Source organism: Lissotriton helveticus, chromosome 11, assembly GCF_964261635.1.
Source record: "Lissotriton helveticus chromosome 11, aLisHel1.1, whole genome shotgun sequence".
Classification (NCBI taxonomy): Eukaryota; Metazoa; Chordata; class Amphibia; order Caudata; family Salamandridae; genus Lissotriton; species Lissotriton helveticus.
The window spans coordinates 401,403,133-401,423,761 of record NC_136072.1 but is presented as its reverse complement, the minus strand read 5'-3'; the positions used below and the strand labels follow the sequence as shown (position 1 = coordinate 401,423,761).

Below are 20,629 nucleotides of genomic sequence, written 5' to 3'. Positions count from 1 at the left end.
TAAAAATACCCCTATACCCCAAAACCCAAACCTAGCCCTGAACCCTAAAAATACCCCTGTACCCCAAAACCCATACCTATCCCTAAACCCCCAAACTACCCCTGTACCCCATAACCCAATACTATACTGAAACCTTAAAATACCCAAACACCCCAAAACATATACCTCAGTACCCCAAAACATATACCCCTATACCCATACTTACCTTATCCAAACATTTTAAAAAAAACATGCTTTTACCATTCATGCATTTACAATGAATATTGTTGTAAATGTATGCGTGGTAAAAGCATATAAAATGTATTGCCATGCGTTATAATGGCATTGCGGAGTCATGGTACTTTCGTAATGAAAGTATGCGGAGTGATGGTATGCGGAAAGAAAGTTGCGGAATAATGGGTGTTTACCCTCCCCTGGTAAGTACATTGGTGGCACGGCGGCCCACATCTCCAGCAACATACTCATATTTTTTCAACACCCATTTGAAAAATGCACAGGTCTCTCTCATTGATGGCCAGCACCGACATACACTTTTAGACACACCTCCCGCCACAAGTTCTAGAATTGCGAACTTTAGAGCTGGGGAGCTACGTTCGAATCTCGGCATCAGCTCAACATCCTGTGATTCCAGGCAAATCGCTTTGACTCCCCGTGCCTACCACAAATGAATGTGTTCTTCTGTAATGTAAATTGTGCTCATGCCATGTTGTCGAGTTCGCGCTATATAATATTGCAAGGAAAAATAAAGTAGGGCAACTCGAGTTCACACACTACTAAACGTGCACTCTTAAGTGCATCAGCAGTGCACTGTGAATCGGAGCGTTTCACAGGCCTGTCACAGATAAGAAATGCTATCAAAACGAAATCCTACAAAGCAATATACTACTGGCCGGCAGCAATTCATACCCGGACAACATCGGGACGGGCTGCTAGTATATATATATATATATATATGCGATGAAACAGAACAACGTGGAGGTTCCTGTTGATGATACTATAAGACTTATCATAACATATAATAAACAACATCATGATATCAGAAAAATTATGACCAAACACTGGGATCTCATTAAGAATGACCCTGTGTTAAAAATGGGTACGACTATGGCTCCTACCATAACATTTAAGAAAGCAGGCTCTATGCAGACTAGCTTGACTAATAGTAGCCCTGAAATCCTAGTCAAGACAGACTGGCTAAGTAGTAGGAAAGGGTTTGTCAAATGCTCCAACTGTAAAGCCTGTCAGAATGGGGTTAATAAGAAAACGTATACTTCTCCTTTTTCCGAGAATGAGATTTGCATTTCAAAATATCTAACCTGTAAAACTGAGTTCGCGATATATGTTCTTGAATGTCCCTGTGGACTCAGATATATTGGCAGCACGAGACTTCCACTCCACAAGAGAGTACTTCAACATCTAAGAGCTATTATACATTGTGATGAGAGTTACCCTGTTGCCAGGCATTTTAAGGAGTACCATGGACAAAACTCCAGTCTTTTGAAATATTATGCAATAGACACTGTTATGCCCCTAAGGAGAGGTGGCGACAGGGATAGGGCTCTCCGCAAACTTGAAACGTATTACATTTTGAACTTAGACAGTAAGCATCCTAATGGATTGAATGCAGGGGAAGACCTTTATACATGTTTGTAATGGGAAGCATACATGTACATTCAACTCATTGAAATCTTTGGTTCTTTATATGATATTGATTACAGGTTAATGATTAAATCTCTTTGCATGAATTTTCAATGATAATGTACTTGCAGTAGCTATTTGATACAACATTTTAGTCTTTCATATATATATTATTGTTTTTGAATCTGATTTTAGCATTTAATATTTTAAATGTTATTGATTCAAGTTTAGCACTTTTGCACAAATACACGGGTTGTATTTTATATTGTTTATTTTGCACAGCTTTGCACAATGGAATATATTCCGACAATTATACATAAAGTAATATTTGTTAATTCATGCCTTATGTTGGGACTATATTCTATACTAAAAGACAATTGGGTCTTTGGTTAGAATACATGTATTTTACAGTTAGTATTCCCAAAAAGGTTTTCCCCAGAATGGCATCAGTTGGAGATAAATTGTCGAAAGTTGCCATATGCTATTATAGCAGCAATATTTTGCACATTTTTTCATGATGTTTTTATGTATGATATTTTAATATATTTATCGTATGTATTTATTTGGGGAATTGTTCTTAACTTTATATTTTTTTTAAAACAGTATATTTATTGCTGCTTGTTTGAAAAATTAGTATATGAACTTTGACGCATGTATAGTATTTTGTGTACCTCGATGATGACGTGTATTGTCCACGGTGCACTGCCACTTTAAGTTTTGAATCATCACTCCGAAGCGCTGTCATGTGATCAAGGGTCGTGGAAGACCCGAAACGCGTCATGGCTATGGTGCGGGGGCGCACTTGCACTAAATAAAATTTGCACCAGAAATTTCCTGGGTCCGCTGTCGTCCTTCTTCATGCTACAAGGCTGACTTCCTGAGTAATATATATATATATATATATATATATATATATATATATATATATATATATATATATACTAGCTTACCCGTCGCTGCGATCTCAGAAGACAGGAAATTCAAGGAAAATTGTTATGATAACATTCAATTTACATTGTGTCATTTTTATTGAAACGTATTCATTTTAATATGGAAAACATTTCAAAGTATCGTTTTCATTCTATTTATTTATTCAAGTGCTTGTGGATACACGATATTTTTTGTTTTTTTGTCTGGTGCGTACACGAATAAATCAGAAGGTTTTCCGACGCGTGAGCTGGCCACATACAGTTGTCCATGTGAGAAGCACGGATTCTCCAAATCTAGTCCACACACTTGCAGCGATTGTCCTTGTGCTTTGTTGATGGTCATTGCAAAAGCGAGTCGCATCGGAAACTGTAAACGTTTATCAGTATTCTAAAGATTATGAGGGCGCTGGGGGGCCGATATTTAAAAATAAAATGTATGCTAGAAACCTTCGCGGGAGTGTACTCAACAACTTCCCAAAGTTTCCTGGCGATCGGATGAATGCTGTTTTAATTTCATTTATTTATTCGAGTGCTTGTGGATTCACAATTTTTTGTTTTTATGGAAAACATTTCAAAGATTATGAGGGCCCTGGGGGGCCGGTATTTAAAAAAATGTTATGCCAGAAACCTTCGCAGGAGTGTACTCAACAACTTCCCAAAGTTTCCTGGCGATCGGATGAATGCTGTTTTAATTCTATTCATTTATTCGAGTGCTTGTGGATACACGATATTTTGTTTTTCCGTCTTGTGTGTACATCAGTATTCAAAAGATTATGAGGGCCCTGGGGGGCCGATATTTCAAAAACATTTATGCCAGAAACCTTCGCGGGAGTGTACTCAACAACTTCCCAAAGTTTCATGGCGATTGGATGAATGGTGTAGTAATGCATAAAGGACAAACAGACAGGCAGACAGACATACATTCGTTCGTTTATTACCTACTGGCGGTCGCCAGTAGGTATATATAGTTAGGATTTTTTCCCTATGGGATTTTTGAAAATTCTATGTCTAATAACTTTGGCGTTTGTGGACGGAATTGGCTGAAATTTTCTGGAAAATGGAACATTTTGTTTCTGAGCAGCCCCTGGAAATTTGGGGGGGGTTCGTCCAGGGGGGGTCGAGAAAAAAGGGGGGTCCCAAAACGTGTTTTTAACATTGAGTTTTCCATAGGGCGGTTGGCCTCACTTTTAGCCTGAACGGCTGAATGGATTTGCACGAAACTTGGCAAAATTGTAGGGACTGGTAGCCCGATGTGCCTTTTGTAGGTCTCAATATATGTGCTCCAGTGGATTTTGAGAAATTAACGTTTAAAAAAAGATATATATCTGTAACAGCGGACCGGGCAGCGCCCCGGTTCGCGGACCTTACGCGTACCGGAACTTCGCGTAGCGAAGCTGATTGGTTCTCCGGTGTCTGTCAACATTCTAAACAGTCCGGAGCGGCCGCCATCTTGTCTCTCGGTAGGATTGAGAGACAAGAGGAGGCCAAAACAAAGGGGGAAATAACCATAAGGGGGCATACTAGATCCTCCCTGACCCCCTAGGTTTAATGTGGAGGTTTTAAAAGGGCCGTGGGTAGCGCCCGGTCCGCGAACCGGGAAGCGTTCTGGGCAGCGTACTGCAATGAAAAATGAATGATAGACTTTTCAAATACTGTATGTTAATTGATTGTTGGTTTTGTTGATTATTTTTTATTTTTTTTTTATTTTTCAAGCAATTATTTATTATTGTGATTGTGTTTCAAAATGTAATAACATTTCTAACATTTCACTGTCTGAAATGTCGTCATTTTCATTGAACATAGCTTGTAATCTATGAGGGTGTAAAATGTCCTCATTTTGAAGGAGGTCATCCACTGCTTGCACACATCAGTGATGTCATTTGAGATGTCATCAGTGATGTCATCAGTGATGTCATTTGAGATGTCATCGGTGATGTCATCAGTGATGTCACTGACCATGTCATGAATGATGTAATATGTGACATGATCAGCAGTGGATTGCGGGTGCGCGATATATAGTTAGTACAACTAACTATATATGGAATTTCATTGGTTTTGTGTGAGTAAAATAAGGTTTTTTAAATGCTAATTCCTAACTATATATGGTGTATAACCTATGGTTTTTTCAGTGAATATATATATATATATATATATATATATATATATATATATATATATATATATATATATAACCCTACCCAAGCAAAAGGCAAAGGATCTAAGCATAGTCCCCCTGACCTCACGAAAACCGTTCAAATTGATAGCGACTGTTATAGAAATTCCAAAACTTCCCCCACGACATACACCAGCCCAGTTTTTTCAAACACTCAAATCTACAATAGTGTAGTTCCCTTGGGGAGAAGGCCAGCAGCAAATCTCCTACCATAAGTTCGAACTCAACCCCTATGACAAGGGCTTAAGCATCCCAGAAGTGAATATTTATTACTTGGTCAGTCAGATAGTACCTATTAAAGACTGGCTACAAGCGGCCTGGAATGACCCGCCCATTGCCATGGAGATGCGGGCTCTAGAACAACGTGCCACACTTATTTCACTCTATGGCCTGTAAAAAGACACCACCCTTTCCTCTCCGACACAGACCTCATTATAATGCTGACACCAAGCATTGTGATGGATAAAGTGGCACAGAGTGCCAACAGCAGAAACATCGCTGTGGGATGGAACATGGCTATGACAAGCACCACAACTCAAATGCTTCAAAGCCTGGATAACATAGGTGTCTCCAAACTAGGGGATGTTTGAATGGGTAGCTATATGTACATGTTCCACCACCTAGTAGAAACCTACGATATGCACATAAAAAATGTTACTGATACCTGCAACTCTGCAATACATTGGAGGCATCCCTCACCCCCTTTCAGGCCCTCCGGCAGTACAATCCCTTAGAGGCGCATGTTACACAAACTAGGATGAGAGGAAAGGAATTTCACAAATCTATTGCACACTGGTAAATAATACCCTAGACACATTGATAACACTAAAGGGGTGATGGGAATGTTATGTAGGCACACTAGCATAGGATTGGACAGAGGTGAAAATGGCTCCTAGAATGTTGGCAATCTCCATGCAACTAAGACTTACTCAACTGAAATACCTCCACAGAGTAAATTATAGTCCCACACTTTTTAGCAAAGTGAAGTAAAGCCTTGACCCACACTGTCTGAGATGTAAAACAGCCAGGGGGTACATTATTTCACACATGGGAGTGTCCCATAATATTAAAATATTGGCATGACAATTTAGCACCATACTAACACAGGTGGTGGGAAGGCTGATTATGCCAGAACCCAAATTATTGTTTCTTGGAAAGATGGATGAATGGGGTGGCAGAAGGAGCACCAAGCTGAGTTTTATTGTAGCCAAGAGACATTGCACAAAAATGGAGGTCGGAGAGGGCTCCCCTTGGTGGCGAGATGGACACGTGGCATGGACTACTGCCCTACAGTGGAACAATCCGTTCATAAGTCGAGGGCGTTCCCGGGGAAGCCTAGTAAGGAAAGGCAGGCCTGGATTGAGTACTCCACAAACTAGGTTGAGTATTGAGGTGAAAGGCCCTTGTTGTCGGTAATCATGTAAAGAGAGGCGCAGTACATTATATGTACTGCTACAAAATGTATGTTGGGAACCTTTTTTATGCATGCAAATGTTTATCAACAGAGTTGCAAAAAAAGAGGGCAAGTGACATGCTTCAGAGAAAGAGCCATAAGTTCCACCGCTCTCTTTCTTTGCCTTGTTTCCAACTACCAAATGGGTAACAGCAATAGGGAAAACATCACTCGACCCACCTCCAGTGTTACTTTCTGCCACATCCTTTATCTGTGGAAGTAAAAGAAACAGGTCACATACTGTAAAACTGACATTATCTGATTCTTCTTTTAACTTCAAAAGAATGACTATTCAATGTTCATGAAAGGTGTCAGAGGGAAAGCAACGGGTACTACAAGGCAAACAACTATAGCTTTTTCAAACACCTAAATAACTTTTAAAACTTTAAATACAAATGTTGACTTTTACAATCCAACCTCAAGAAAATAACCATTCAATTATCAACTAATCTTTAATCGGGTTATTCAAAAATCCATAAAAGCATACAAGCAGACAACATTATTCATCAAATAAACGCAATAGCACAAAACTACTATAAAGTGCAAAAGTGAACATTCAGTGCAATTTAGCAATATATGTTAATGATGCAACGCCTTAATATAAAAACAAAGGTGCAAAGGAAAATGCTCAAGTAGAAGATATTTCATATGAATCCTAATACCATTAAGATAAACCAATAAACACAAATAAAGTCAGTGATAGAAATTAATCTAAAAACAATGAAAAGTTCTGCATAATTGGAGTAAGATCATTTTCCTAACATATGTACCCAATAAATACATTTCATCATTTTATTTCCGGGTCTAGGCTGTTTCATAGCACAACCTTTCTAAATAACTAAATGCCTTTCACCTTCTAATTACAGACTTAATAAAAGTGAGAATTATACAGCAAGAAGAAAACAAGTTACTTACCTGTAACTTTGGTTCCCCAGTATTGGTTATTTTCATAGATTCCCATGCTTTGTATCATTCCCCCTCGTCGGAATGGGAGCCTCGGTAAAATAAAAATACCATAGCAGTAGGTACAAAAGAGAAAGAAAGGCCTAGGCCTAAGCCTATACACCTCTTTTTGTAAAAGAGACCAAAAAGTTGCAACAACCAATCAGAACAGCCTCACCCAATAGAACCCTCCTGAGAGAGCCTTAGAGCCTCAGATTTTTGTAGCCGTTGTGTAACAGTAACCACACCTGCTGAAGGCTGAGCTGTCCCAGGGGAGGTGGGGGGGCGCATGGGAATCTATGAAAGTAACCAACACTGGGGAACCAAAGTTACAGGTAAGTAACTTGTTTTCTTGCCCCAGTATTGGACTTTCATAGATTCCCATGCTTTGTATCAGAGTAGCTAGCAGTAAGCAATGAATGCACATTTTGTTACCTACATAAAAGCACATCTCAGTAGAAGTATTATCTTATACAGTAAATACACCATGTAACAATAGATGTAAAATATTATTAGATACAAAATGTGCAATATAGGAAGGAAGGATAGAAGGGAAAGCTCACCGCTCATTGGAATAGATTCCTCAGGACTGCTTGTCCAACTGCTGTCTCACTCCTTGTGGAAGAGTCCAAACAGTAGTGCTTCATGAACGAATGGGCACTGCTCCATGTAACCGCCCTACAAATTTTCTTGATAGGAACACCAGAGAACAGAGCTGTAGACGATGAAACAGATCTCGTCGAATGAGCTTTGATCCATCCCTTAAGCGGCTTTCCTGCCGCCTGATGACAGAAATGAATTGTGCTGGCAATCCAACGTGATATCCCCTGCTTTGATAGGGGCAAACCTTTCCTTGGAGCGCTAAAAGCGACAAAAAGTTGTGAGCGGGACTGTTTTCTGGAGCTTTATACTTTTTCTCCAGTGGTGGAAGAACAGGGATGACTGTAGCTGGATTCTGCATCACCTTAGTACCTTCAGACCACACATGCTCGATGATCGGTATTGAACGGATGGAGTTTTTTTATGGTCCCTTGAAATCTTAAAGGAAGCACTCTGACTGTACTGTCGTAATAGAAAGTCCAAATCTCTTTGACGCTCTCTCCATAAGGTTATGGAAACCTCCAATATCTGCTGGAGGAGAGTCAACGGGATCCGGCAATGGTGAGGCCGGATCTGGAATAACATACTCGTCCCATTCTCTATCCGGGTCTGGTACTTGATCTACTTGATGGTCATCATCAGTTGAGTCATCATCGTCATGAACAGCAATAACTTCCTGATAGCTTTCTCTTGGTTCCGGCTCCGTAGCTCGAGAAACGTGAGGTGTCACTGTAATTGGAGGAGTAACAGGAATGGATGAAGGAGGTGGCGGCGTTTGCTGGTCCGAAGTTTGGGACGGAAACCTTCTCTTGTAGTCCTGTAACATCATTCGCAAATTCGTTATAAGAGAAGAAGGCATTGCTACCATGTTCTGTTGATGTTGAGGCCTCTCTTGTTGAACAAAATGGCGTTCTTCAGTGTAGTAGTCGTCAGAGTCGGAGTCTTGACATTTCACTCGCAGTTGGGATGGGCTATAAGCATCCCCCTAAGGGCCATCCTCATCATCTGATTCCTCCTCAAAAAGTAAAGTTGGAGGCAAGGGTGATGGATGTCGTTGAAGGTGGACTGATCGTCAATGGTATCGTCGACGAGCTCGTCGTCAGTATCATCAAGGTTTTCGTCGTCGTCCTCGTCGACGTTGCAGCCGTCGACACCATCGTCGGTGTCATCATCGTCGACGTCGAAGATGTCAGCACCATCGTCGATGAGACGGGAACAGGTACCTGAAATGTGGACGAAGATATCATTGCAGCCTCCGTCGACGAAGCTGCCGTCGACGGAGCTGTAACTGAGCCCAAGTGTATTTTGGAAGTTGTCGTCGACGTACCAGATGTTTTCGTCGTCGACGGGCGATTTTTCTTATCTGATTTTCCTTCCTGAGGGACAGTAGTTTTTTTTTTAAAACCTTCTCCTTTTCAGATGGTGGAGAAGTAAGAGAAGGAGTTTTCTGCACCTTCTTTGATGGCTGCACCTCAGTAGTCTGTCCCAGCCTCTCCTTTACACCTCGGTGAGGAGATAGGGGCCTTTCAGACCTATCAGAGGTATTTTGCGAGGCCTTAAGAGGGGGCTCAGATGATATTGAAGGGGAGGACCTACCCCTTTTTCTGATTCTTCTGGAGGACGTAGCTGAGAAAGAATCCTCACTGTCAGATGATAGGACCTCCTTACGAGACTTCATCTTCTGTAACCAGGTTAACAAGCGGCCTTTCCTGTCTCTTAAGATCTTGGTAGAGAAGGTTCTGCAGATCTTACAATCTGTGGCCTTGTGATCTGGATACAAGCAGTATATACAGTCTTTATGCTTGTCGTCAATGTACAGCCTCTTCTTTGAACAGGTGGCACAAGCTTTAAATAAAGCTTTCTTCTCCTTATCAGAAAAAGAAGAGAAATCCAAAGCTGAATAGAAATATGAGCAGAGCTCAGTGGAGACTCCCTTAGCACAACGTGCAGTAGAAAATCTGAGGCTCTCTCAGGAGGGTTCTATGGGGTGAGGCTGTTCTGATTGGTTGTTGCAACTTTTTGGTCTCTTTAACAAAAAGAGGTGTATAGGCTACAAAATGAGATGAGGCCTAGGCCTTTCTTTCTCTTCTGTACCTACTGCTACGGTATTTTTATTTTACCGAGGCTCCCATTCAGATGACGGGGGAATGATACAAAGCATGGGAATCTATGAAAGTCGAATACTGGGGCAACGGACGTCTTTCAATTTACATAAACATTTAAAAGCCTCCTAATAATGCACCAGCCTCTGTGATAGAAATAGTGGCCACAGTGCCCGTAGTCTAATGTCTTTATATAGTGTACAAATCAACATAAGATGAATGGTTGATTGGTTCGCTTTTCCATTGCAAGGGCACTTAGGTAAGTGTCCTGACCAAGCCTCTGATTTAGGAAATACAACCATATAGTGTAGTACCTGAAAGCGTAGCATAGTCAAACAGAATCTATCCTGCATCTTAGTTAGATTTATTGAAATATAATTGTATCCGTTGTTTCCATGGTCCCTGGCTGTATCTAGCCATTGTTGTCTTAGATCTAGCTCATAGCTCTCTCATGGCCTCCTTCATAATAAAAGCTGCCCTTATTTTTTTTTGCTGTTCTGCAATGTACTTGCAGGGGATTGAATGCTTGGTTGATTGTCAAGGTCCTGAAATAAGCTGCTAATATACCACAGCCTCAGAATTTTCTCATAATGATCTCGTTTTTGACAGTCCCTAATGATCTCTCTCGTAAACTTTGTGCTCTTCTTGACCCAAATAATATACCATTCAATGTTTATATTGAGGTGGATGGAGTCTTCAATTTGCACAATGTCTAATTCTTTATGGTTAATGTATGCGGGGGGTCGAGCGCAGCACTGCAAAAAGCCTGCACAGGAAGGAGTTCTCCTGTGAATGATTCAATTTACTACTAGCCATACCCTATACTGGCGCTCCATACAATGAAATTGGGAGGCATGTACTTTAATATATTTTCACCATTTCTCTAATGGGTTTTGTGCCATGTTTATAGGCAAATCTAAAGACTAAATGAGAGTAAAGACCACATCAGAGGCTCTTATAAACCTAAGATTTGTTGCTTTAAATGCTGGACCCAAGGACCCTCCTGTAAAAATAATATTCCCAGATAGCTAAACGTGCACGCTTGTTTGAGCTTCTGGCCTGCCACAAAAGGGCTTTTACTCTTCTTTTTTCTCCCTCCGCAAATCATTGTATAAGTGTTGTTCAGCTTAAGATCTCTACCCTCCACGTCGGAAACAGAATTAGGTAGGTAGTTATAGTTAAAACCTAGATTCCATAGGAAAATAATTTTTTGATTTGCTAATAACTTTGGCGTCGTTTAACGAATCTTCGCGAAATTCTCCCAAAAAAAGTCTATCCATGTCAGCTGCTATCCTGAAAGTTTGGTGGTGACTCGTCAAGCAGGGGCTGAGAAAAAAAGGGGGGCGGGGGGGGGGGGGGGGGGTACCAAAACGCATTTTCCCCATGTTAATTTCCATAGGAAATTTTGAGACGGGCAACAGCACGAACTGCTGAACGGAATTACCCCAAATTTGGCAAAAAGTTAGTGCTTGGTTCAGAAAGCGAGCTTTTTTTAAAATGGTGTAAATCCATTCAGTAGTTGCTGAGAAATTAAAAAAATAAGAGTAAAAAAATCAAGCTCCCATAGGAAACTTTAGGCAAGGCTACAGCTGAAACTACTGAACGGTATTACCCCATATTTGGCAAAAAGGTAGTGCTTGGTTCAGAAAGCGACCTTTTTTTTAAATTGTGTAAATTCGTTTAGTAGTTGCTGAGAAATTAAAAAATAAAAGTTTCGATATCTATGGCTGCGGTGGAGTTGCGACCCCTGCCGACCACTAGCTGTATTCTAATTGGCTGTCAACACTCCAAACCAGGAAGTGTTGGCAGCCATCTTGTAACTCTGTAGAACCGAGTCACAAGCAAAGAGAAAAACAAAGGTGAAAAAAAGAAAAGGGGGCAGGGTCGAAACACCCTGACCCCTAGGCCTGCTCAGGGCGTCCCAGAAGGACCCCCAGGACCAAAAAAAGCATTTTATTTTTTTAATTTCGGCGAAATTCGCGCTGTGGTCGCGAATCCCACCGAATTTTTTTAAAAAATGAAGCGCAGGCTCCCAAACTTTATTTAATTGGGGCCCCCGGGTGGGCCAGGTCCCAGGGGCCTTTGCAACACATATATGCGGGGCCCACCACCCCCGGGGCTTGCTTAACATTATGTGCCCTTGGGGTCTGCATTGTGCATCTCGCCAAAGTGACGGGCCACAGGGTAGGCTGGGTCTTGGTTCTTAATAGATTTTTTGTGCTGGAGCACTCTTTTATGTCCCTTCAGCACAGTGCTTCCAACATAGCAGAGGACACACGGGCATTCCAGCACAGACTACAAAATCTGATTAGCATGTTAAGGCTTTATTGATTTGACTTTCTAGGTCACAAAATGGTGTCTTGCAGGATGTTTTATTTACACCAAATTGACACGCCTTACACGTCTTACATTAAAAAAAATCCCATTTTTTGTGATAGCCATGTGCCAGTGGGTTGGCTACCTGGATCATTTTGAACAAGGGCATCCTTCATAGAAGGTGCCCAGCTGTAGGTAATGGTGGCTCTTTTAGGGAGTAAGGGGCCCACTACTAGATCAACTATTATTCCTGATTATGTTTTTATTGCCTTTTCTTGTCTATTATAACTCAGGATGAATCTAAAAGTGTCTGTTTCCTCTGTCCTATTATCTTTTAGCAATTGTGGTTTGTTTAGCAAAGTTAATCTATCAACCATATTGCTTTTTTTGATGGCTTTATCAATGCATTTATTTGAGTATCCTCTTGCTAAAAACCGATGTTTGCTGGCTAGTTGGCCAGCTTTTAAATCATCTTTTCGAGTACAGATACCCTTCAGCCGAAGCATCTCTCCAAAGGGTATACTTTGTATTAAGTGAGAACTCCCTGCATGCAACACTGAGTTGCCAGCTGTTGATTTTGTATGCAATCTAGTTTCCATCTTCCCATCCCTGATCAGTACCTGGACATCTAAGAAATTGATAGACGGTGAACTGATAGAAGATGTGAAGTGCAAATTCAAATTGTTGATGTTAATCATTTCTATAAACCTCTTAGCTTCTGATTTGGTACCCTGCCAAATTGAGAATAGATGATCTATATATCTCAGAAACAGTCTGATGTTATTTCTGACGCATGTGGCATGTTCTTTGTGTAGGGCCAGCTCCTCCCACCAGCCCATGTATAAACAGGCATAGCTGGGGAAAAGCTGGCCCCCATCGCCACACCTCGTTGTTGTTGGTACAGGGTGTTTTGGAATAGGAAAATATTATTGAATAAGCAAAACTCTACCATATTGCAAAGCATTTTGCTATATTGTAGGCACTCAACTGGTCTTATATATATGTACATAAAGAATAGGACAAGAATGCCCTGCCTAATTCTTTTTGTTAGACAGAATTTTTCCGTGCATTTCCCATTCTTCTCAAAGCGTACTCTTGCTGAAAGGGAGTTGTACAGCTGAGAGAGGTGGCAAACAATATCTTCTGGTGCTCCCAAGTCCTTTAGGGTCTGCCTCAATTTGGCATACTTTACTACATCAAAGGTGCCCCTGTCATGCCCTAGAATACTTACTGATAATTAGATTGAGGTTAATGAATACACACACCCACCACTAGTGCAGATATCTTTTCTGAAACCATACTATGAATCTGTTAAAATACAGCCATCTTGGGCCCAGGCTTCCAACATGCCTAAGATCACCCTTCCCATTGTTTTAACGATTAGTCTAGTAAAAATGTCGGCGGTAGCCCCTTGCGTCCCCCCAGTCCCTTTTGTTAAAAGTAGGTACCATTACGCTTTTGCTCCATGTCGAAGGGACACATCCGTTTGCTGCTACATTAAAAACTTGGGTTAAACTAGGCACCCATAATGGTATATGAGACTTGAAGGCATCCACTGGAACCCCATCAGGGCCTGACTACTTCCCAAGAGCACTGTTTTCTAAGGCCAGGGTTATTTCTTCTAAGCTATTCTCCTTTAGGGGTAAGAATGATGGAGGTGGCTGGGTGCTGACTAAGGTTGCACCAATTTCTATATTATCTAGATTAAAAATCCCTCCAAAGTGTCTAATGCACGTTCCTGAAGCAACAGAGGCCTCTCAAGTTGGCTAAGCATTATCTTTTAAGAAGTAGGCATTTATAGTTTTCCAAAAAAATAATGGAGTCACCCGTTCCAGCTGCACGTTCAAGATCTTCATAAGGCCTGTTCTAAGAGTTCTTTCTTCCCTACAATTGGAGCTCTCTTACAAGCCCTTCTTAACTGCTTAATCTCCTCTTTATCCTTGGGGATTTTTTGTAAAGCTTGCCTTAGGTTCTGATTTGGCTCTAGTGCAATGTTGGTCAATGTTTGTCAAACCACCCATGAGCTTTACCAGTACTACAAAATTCCTTACAGGGTGCTCTCAAATTATCTGTTATTAGAATGCTGTTAGCAGGGAATCATCATTTAGCTCCCAGTCAGTGCATATGTTAAACGCTTCTTGATTTTACCTGATTACATTTTCTAGAAGCCTGACATCACCGATGTCTGTCCACTTCAAACTAAAGCAGGTTCTGCCCGCTGTCTCAATTAGTGATACTAAGTTACAACTTCCTGAATACAAAAAATATTAAATGTAAGGTTAAGCACTGAATAGTCACTAAGGGTAGATGGTTCTATCTGAAGGGATTTAACCCAGTTCAAGACATTTACGGAGACTATAATATGGTCAATTATAGAAAGTGGCTGTTACTGTGAATATTGGTAGTGGGGAGCTAAACCCCTCCTGATCCCGTTCCATCAGCCCCATGTTTAAACTGTGCAAGTCATCATTTAAAGATTCACCATAGCGACCATAGCGATCATGTGGGAAGTACAACAAATCTTTCCCAAAGCAATCGTGATAACCACACATTTCAATATTTACATTTATTCATATTAAAGTCCCCAGCCCATATATACATAATATCTTCCTAATTGCTCCAGGTCCTTTCTTAGATTCACCAACACTGCACTTTGTGTGTTGTTAAAAACATTATTATAAAAATTAATCAAAATCACATCATATTTATGGACATTAAGTAAATGCGCCATTTGATAACATGGGGAACTAGTGAAGGATTTCTTAACGTCAACAGTCAAGGGTTCGAAATTAGCATCACTAAGCCTCCTTTTGCTCTACCAGAGCCTGAATGGAAAGCAGGGGTAAAAATTCATGGAAGCCTTCCATAAGCCAGTTTTCTTGCAAACATATTAGGTGCACACAATTTTAAATTCTTAGCCAATTATCATTACCCAATGTATCCCTTACTCCTGCAACATTCCTTGAGTTAAATACCAAAGATGAGTGAGTTGGTTTGGGGGTCTTCACCGGATTCCTCCCTTCACTTTGTTGACTATCGAATGTATCAGGGGCCTTCGAGGAGGAGCCTAGTTCTATAAAATACTCATGTCAATCCTGCTCATTGAAACCAGACAAAGGGGCAAATCTATTTGTCATGGTAGGTGCAGGTGAATGTTGGCCACCCTGAGATTGGGTTACTACTCGCCCAAGCCCTAATGGCGGACAGACATAAAGAGAGCCATACTCTTCGGAAATCGAAACTCTGGGCAATTATGAGTGTTTGGTCTATAAAAGTCTCAACTAGAGACTTAGGAACCTGTGTATTCTGGATCTGTCAGGCTGGAGACGAAGCCTCCTGGGCTCGATCCCTGTCCTTAGCTTTCTGTACCACTGCCTCCACGTTTTGCCCCAGTAAATTTGTTAGCGCTGTGATCCACGCTGCCATGGTGTCAAGGTGAGCAAGAAGGGGCAAGAGCTCCAGCTTTATTAATTTCTTAAATTTATCAAAACATCTATCTGCAAAAAGATCAAAAATATTCTGGTTGACTAGAGGTGGTTCCACGCCTCCTAAAACAGGTAAAGGCAAAGACGGGGACATCAGATTTAGACTCCCATTTTTAGGCCCTTTTTATTTTGATAGTAGTTTGGAAGACTTTTGAGTGCTACCAGCAGTTTTATTCTGACACGCCCCCTTAGTCCTTTTATTTATTATTAGGTGGATTCATCTCACAAATGGGTCGTGCTAGCAGGGTAGATTATTACATTGCTCATGTCAGAGGCAGGTATGGGGTCCACCTCAGAATAAGAGTTAATACTAGGGGTTTACATATTATCTGGTTCCATTGCAGCATCAGGTATAATAGAACCATTATTCAGAGCTAATCTCCTTTCAGACAGTTCAATTTCCGTACTGACTACTCCAATAGCTCTTTCCAACATATGGTGAATTGCTGTACACTTTGTGCTTTGTGGGGAGCGGGGGGTAATTTTGGCATCATCCCTCGGCATTTTCCTTTTAACCATGATGACGTAAATATAAAGCAACAGAGCAAATTTTAAAATACCCCTTCACTGATATTTACAAGCCAATTCTAACTAGATCGTACAACAGCCCTACATCTGTTGCCAACACATCTAAGTCAGTCACTTCTCACCGAGTGAGAACCAAAAATGGCAGTCACTTCCTTACCCCAAAGAAGAGCTGTTGTTAGGGGAGTGGTCCCTCGCCCTCATTTGGTCTCAGACAGGCGTATAAGGGCCTGCCCTTGGCCCGAGCTTTTCCAGGGTGCATCCCGCACTGCAAGGGGAAAGGCAGCGCTATAAGCGCGATGACCACACCGCCCCATGCGAGCAGCTGTGGGGAGTTGTAGTCACGACAGAGTCCCACCAGGGTGGTTTCAGGCTGAATAAGGCGGCCTCCAGCCAGCAAAGTGTCCAATTCATATGGCCTTATAAATTTGATATTTGAAGATAAATTGTCTAAAATGTTTTCTTGAGATAGAACAATACCTGTGAAAGCCATATTCACTTGGCTTTAATGAAAAGGATGGCATTTTGCAATTCCAAGTCGAAGTCATAACAGGCACTAAAACTATCATCCTATGTTCAGTTACAACTGTGGAGCAATGTACATGTGTAAAGGTCGATAATATTTCACCTTCATGTGAAAGAAATTTTTTCTCAGTCCCCCAAATTACAAAGGAATCTCCCTCCATCAGTTTCCAGATCATAAACCTGGAGCCTTGATGAAAAATCGGAGCCATACAGGAACAATGTCATCACCATTTTTCTCAGAAGTGGAAAAAGTGAAGGGAGATTGCTCTTGAAAACTGTAAAAATACTTCACGGTAATATGAAGCTGCTTCATAAATGGTATACAGTGGATCATCTGTAGTTGGAGAAAAAGAACCACGATGTAACAACTGAGGCTGCAACTGCGATCACATATGACAAAACAAGAAAGAGTCATGGTACGAAGGACTGACAATCTTATCATGAGCTAGGAAACTCACCAGCTCTGGCTGGGTCCTCACTTCTTTTGCCTGGTGCATGGCCTGGAGTGAGTCAACTTTCTGACGCACATATTCTGACATTTTTATTTGCTCCTTGGACAAAGTAGTTCGAAGTCTCTCAATCTCACCTGTTAGCTTGAAAATTAATAGGCGTGACATTAGAGTTGGATAAGTAATTGGCAAAAAAAGTACTTAATACTTAACTTCAAGTTGCTAACAATGTAAGAAGTAAGTGAAATCAGCCTGGAAAATTAAAATTCGATGGTGCTTTTAGAAGGCCCAACAGGTAATGTGAAATGATCGGTTTAATATCTGCTGAAATACATGCACCATCTTGCTAGGTTTCACTAGTATCTGTCTGTGATTCTTATATCGCACTGCACATTTCCTTTAAATAACAAACTGGGTTTGTGCCAGAAGGTATCTTTAAACAATGCTCTGAGCTTCTCAGATGAAAGTTTATTCAAGTATCAAGAGCTTTGTTAGAGCATTGAACACTTTCTATCATAATTCTGTACCACTCACACCACAAATCCCCTATCCAGAGCATTATAATCTTCACAGCTTCTTGCGAGACAATTGCCAATACACCCTAGTTGTTTGATGTTTGTGTTCACATCTTTACATGCATACGAATTTAGCATTTAGCAATATTTGGTTATTTTCTTTACCAACAACTTTTAGAAATGAACAGTTCAAACATGATATTCCAAAAAGGCCTTGCTAAGCTGACACAAACAATCACTTAAGATCTGCAGTTATTCTGCTCTAAACACTATGTTCAACAGGGCACCACGTAGTTTGAGTAAGCAAAGATTTAAATTGGTAAAAAAGCATATTAAAAAGTGAAAATACAATTGGCGTGAATCATCCTTTATCTCGTTAGTGGGAGATATTTTTCTGATAAGTAGTGATGAGGCTAAGTTTAGGAAAAATACAAGCACAAGTTATTTGGAATTTGGCTGATGAATTATTACATTAATTAACAAATCAAGAAGTGAATGAATGAAATAATCAACGTCTACATGTACAGCCTAATTGCGAATTTGAGACCAGCTTAAGTGAAAATACACAGGACACTATGGATCAATGTACTGTAGCTAAACGTTTTTTTCTTTTTTCATCAAGGTTGTAACAGGAAAAATGTGAAATACATGATTGTAGATATACAATTTCATAAATTGATCAAAATTATTGTCAATGTATGAATACATATTAAGAATGAATCCAATACAAATCAACTACTCCCCAGAAGCGGCAACACGTTTTGATACTCCCAATACTGCTAACATTTCCTGACTATTTATCTAGGGAGAGCCACAACTCCCTCTAATGCTGGGGTTTTTATCAACCCAAATCCTGGCCTTACATAACCATGTGTCCAGTCTTCTTGCTGTGAACGTACTCAGTTCTGTAAAAACCTGGCTCTGACTTTAGTATAACAGAAAGCAAATGCATCTAGTTCTAGTCAACCTTGGCTTGACTAGAACACTGGGGACTCCATAAATCTTTGTGTGACCCCCATTTAATAAATGTTTTGGATGAGAGCTGGGATGAACAGAAATGTCACATCAGGGCCAAAAATTAACACACTCCAGCCAGCAGATGGTTTACGAAATTGAAGGAGTTTGTGCTTGATACTCATCCCACTCCGACGACGGGGAATATTCAAGCATGTGAATCTATGAAAGACACCCTAATACTGGAGAATCTGACATTTGAAGTCACTCAGTCCAGTGCATCTCTTCATTACTCAGCTGCCCCACTGGTTGAACCATGTTAACACAGGAGGTTCTTGAGATGGAGGAAGATGCAATTGATGGCAGTGGCTTCTACTATAAACTAACGGAAGACACCTTCTCTGTGTGCCCTATATAGTCTCTTTAAATCCAAAGGACAGAGAAAACAGTGAATTAAATTACCAACTGGATAAATGTAACCCCCTGCTACCATAGTTGGTTAGTTGGACAACTAAGTATGCTAATATTAGTAGATTACATATATTACCGTCTGCCTTTTCAAACGTTTACATTCGATATTCCTTGAATTACATATGGGTATAATAAATGTATCAATATGCAAAGCGATGAACTCTCTTAAACAAACAAAGAATACAGCTGGGATAGATAAAAACAGATTTGTCTTAAATTTCAGTTTCTTGAGGTAGAGCCTCCTTCCTTACAACATGTATACAGTATATTTCCCTCAGAAAGTAAAGCGGAGTTAAGGTGTTATGCTGAAGGAATGTTCTAAGGTGACTGAAATGAACCCTTTCTGGAGGATCCTACAAAAAACTCGTCCTTTCATTATCCAAGGGCTAAAAGGCCTAACACTAAACCCTCAATAAACAGTTTTCATGAGGCGTTTTGAGAACCTAAGAGTAGTTGGCCTCACACCTATTGGTACAAACTCCTTTGGGTCTCACCATTTTTTATGATGTCCCAGAGTAGGTGTAGGAACCATATGTCTGTTCAAATCCTGGAAATAACAAGCCGCCTATGCTCTATGTCATGGGTACACACAAATGTTGTCCCAGGGGCCGCAATTTGGTCTACGGTGTGACTGAGGGCCACACTGATGCCAACGGGGGGTGTAAAGTGGGCTTAGGGGAAGCAAAGCATGTATATCTAAGTGGCTGTAATTACAAATGAAGGTGTTCCTAAAGTTAAGGGCCTAGTTACTTCCTTTGCCTAACTGCAGTGAACCTTTAAATAAGTGTTTGCTGTATATTTAACTTTTTTGTTCATGTTAGGGATGAGTCGAGTAAACGGCAGACTAGTGCTGCTGCTGCCCAGGGTGCCGCGTGTAATGGTCAGGTGGGCCGCACTTTGATTATCACTGCTCTAGATGGTGGGAGAAGGAATGTTACCAAGCCCACTGTGAAGGAGTTGTTATTCCAGCATGAGATACGCATAGAGGATTTCATGGGCATGCTTACCAGGATGGAGGCACTCCGAACATTTAAGCATGATGTTTATTTATGAACAAGAACTACATGTGTACATGATGCTACTCCAGTAGAGACTGGCACCAAATCTCCGACTGAGATATGTTGTCCAAGGGAGTAGCTACGGCAAATATAGGAACTAGGGGTACATTAAACATGTCACCAAGATGCTCGTGAATTAAAGGTATGCTTGCATAGACCTTGCTACCCCTCACAATATTGCTATGCTCAGTGCCAGACTGAACTGTGATGGGCAACCTGGTGGGCCGAATCAGCTGCCAATATTATGGCCTCAAACTCCCACTAATGGAAAATAGTGCCACTTTGAGGTGCTAAACTTGCAGGGAAATGCTTCTGCCCTAGGAGTTGCATGTTGCTGAAGACTAATCTGCATTACTTGTGTATCTGCCTGTTTTACAGAAACTTCAGAAGAACAGATCATACCACTACTTATGCTGTTAGATTACAAAAGTGCAAGTCCGCATTTTATACATAAAATACCGACTTTCGTTTGTTGCCATCCTGTGGGAAGTCAT

The 20,629-nt window shown here is 40.8% G+C and overlaps 1 protein-coding gene across 5 annotated transcripts in view; it reads right to left on the bottom strand.

The window, feature by feature from the left end:
- Positions 1–20,629, bottom strand: part of DZIP1L (DAZ interacting zinc finger protein 1 like) — a 796,975-nt gene that overhangs the window by 334,769 nt on the left and 441,577 nt on the right. For 4 of the 5 annotated variants that reach the window (XM_078665841.1, XM_078665843.1, XM_078665842.1 and 1 more), the window contains 2 exons: positions 17,147–17,281; positions 6,374–6,404 (listed from right to left, as the gene is read on the bottom strand). In XM_078665841.1, coding sequence (XP_078521967.1) covers positions 6,374–6,404; positions 17,147–17,281 — 166 coding nt within the window. The remainder of the gene's footprint in view (positions 1–6,373; positions 6,405–17,146; positions 17,282–20,629) is intronic. The other variant, XM_078665844.1, reaches the window with a different exon arrangement.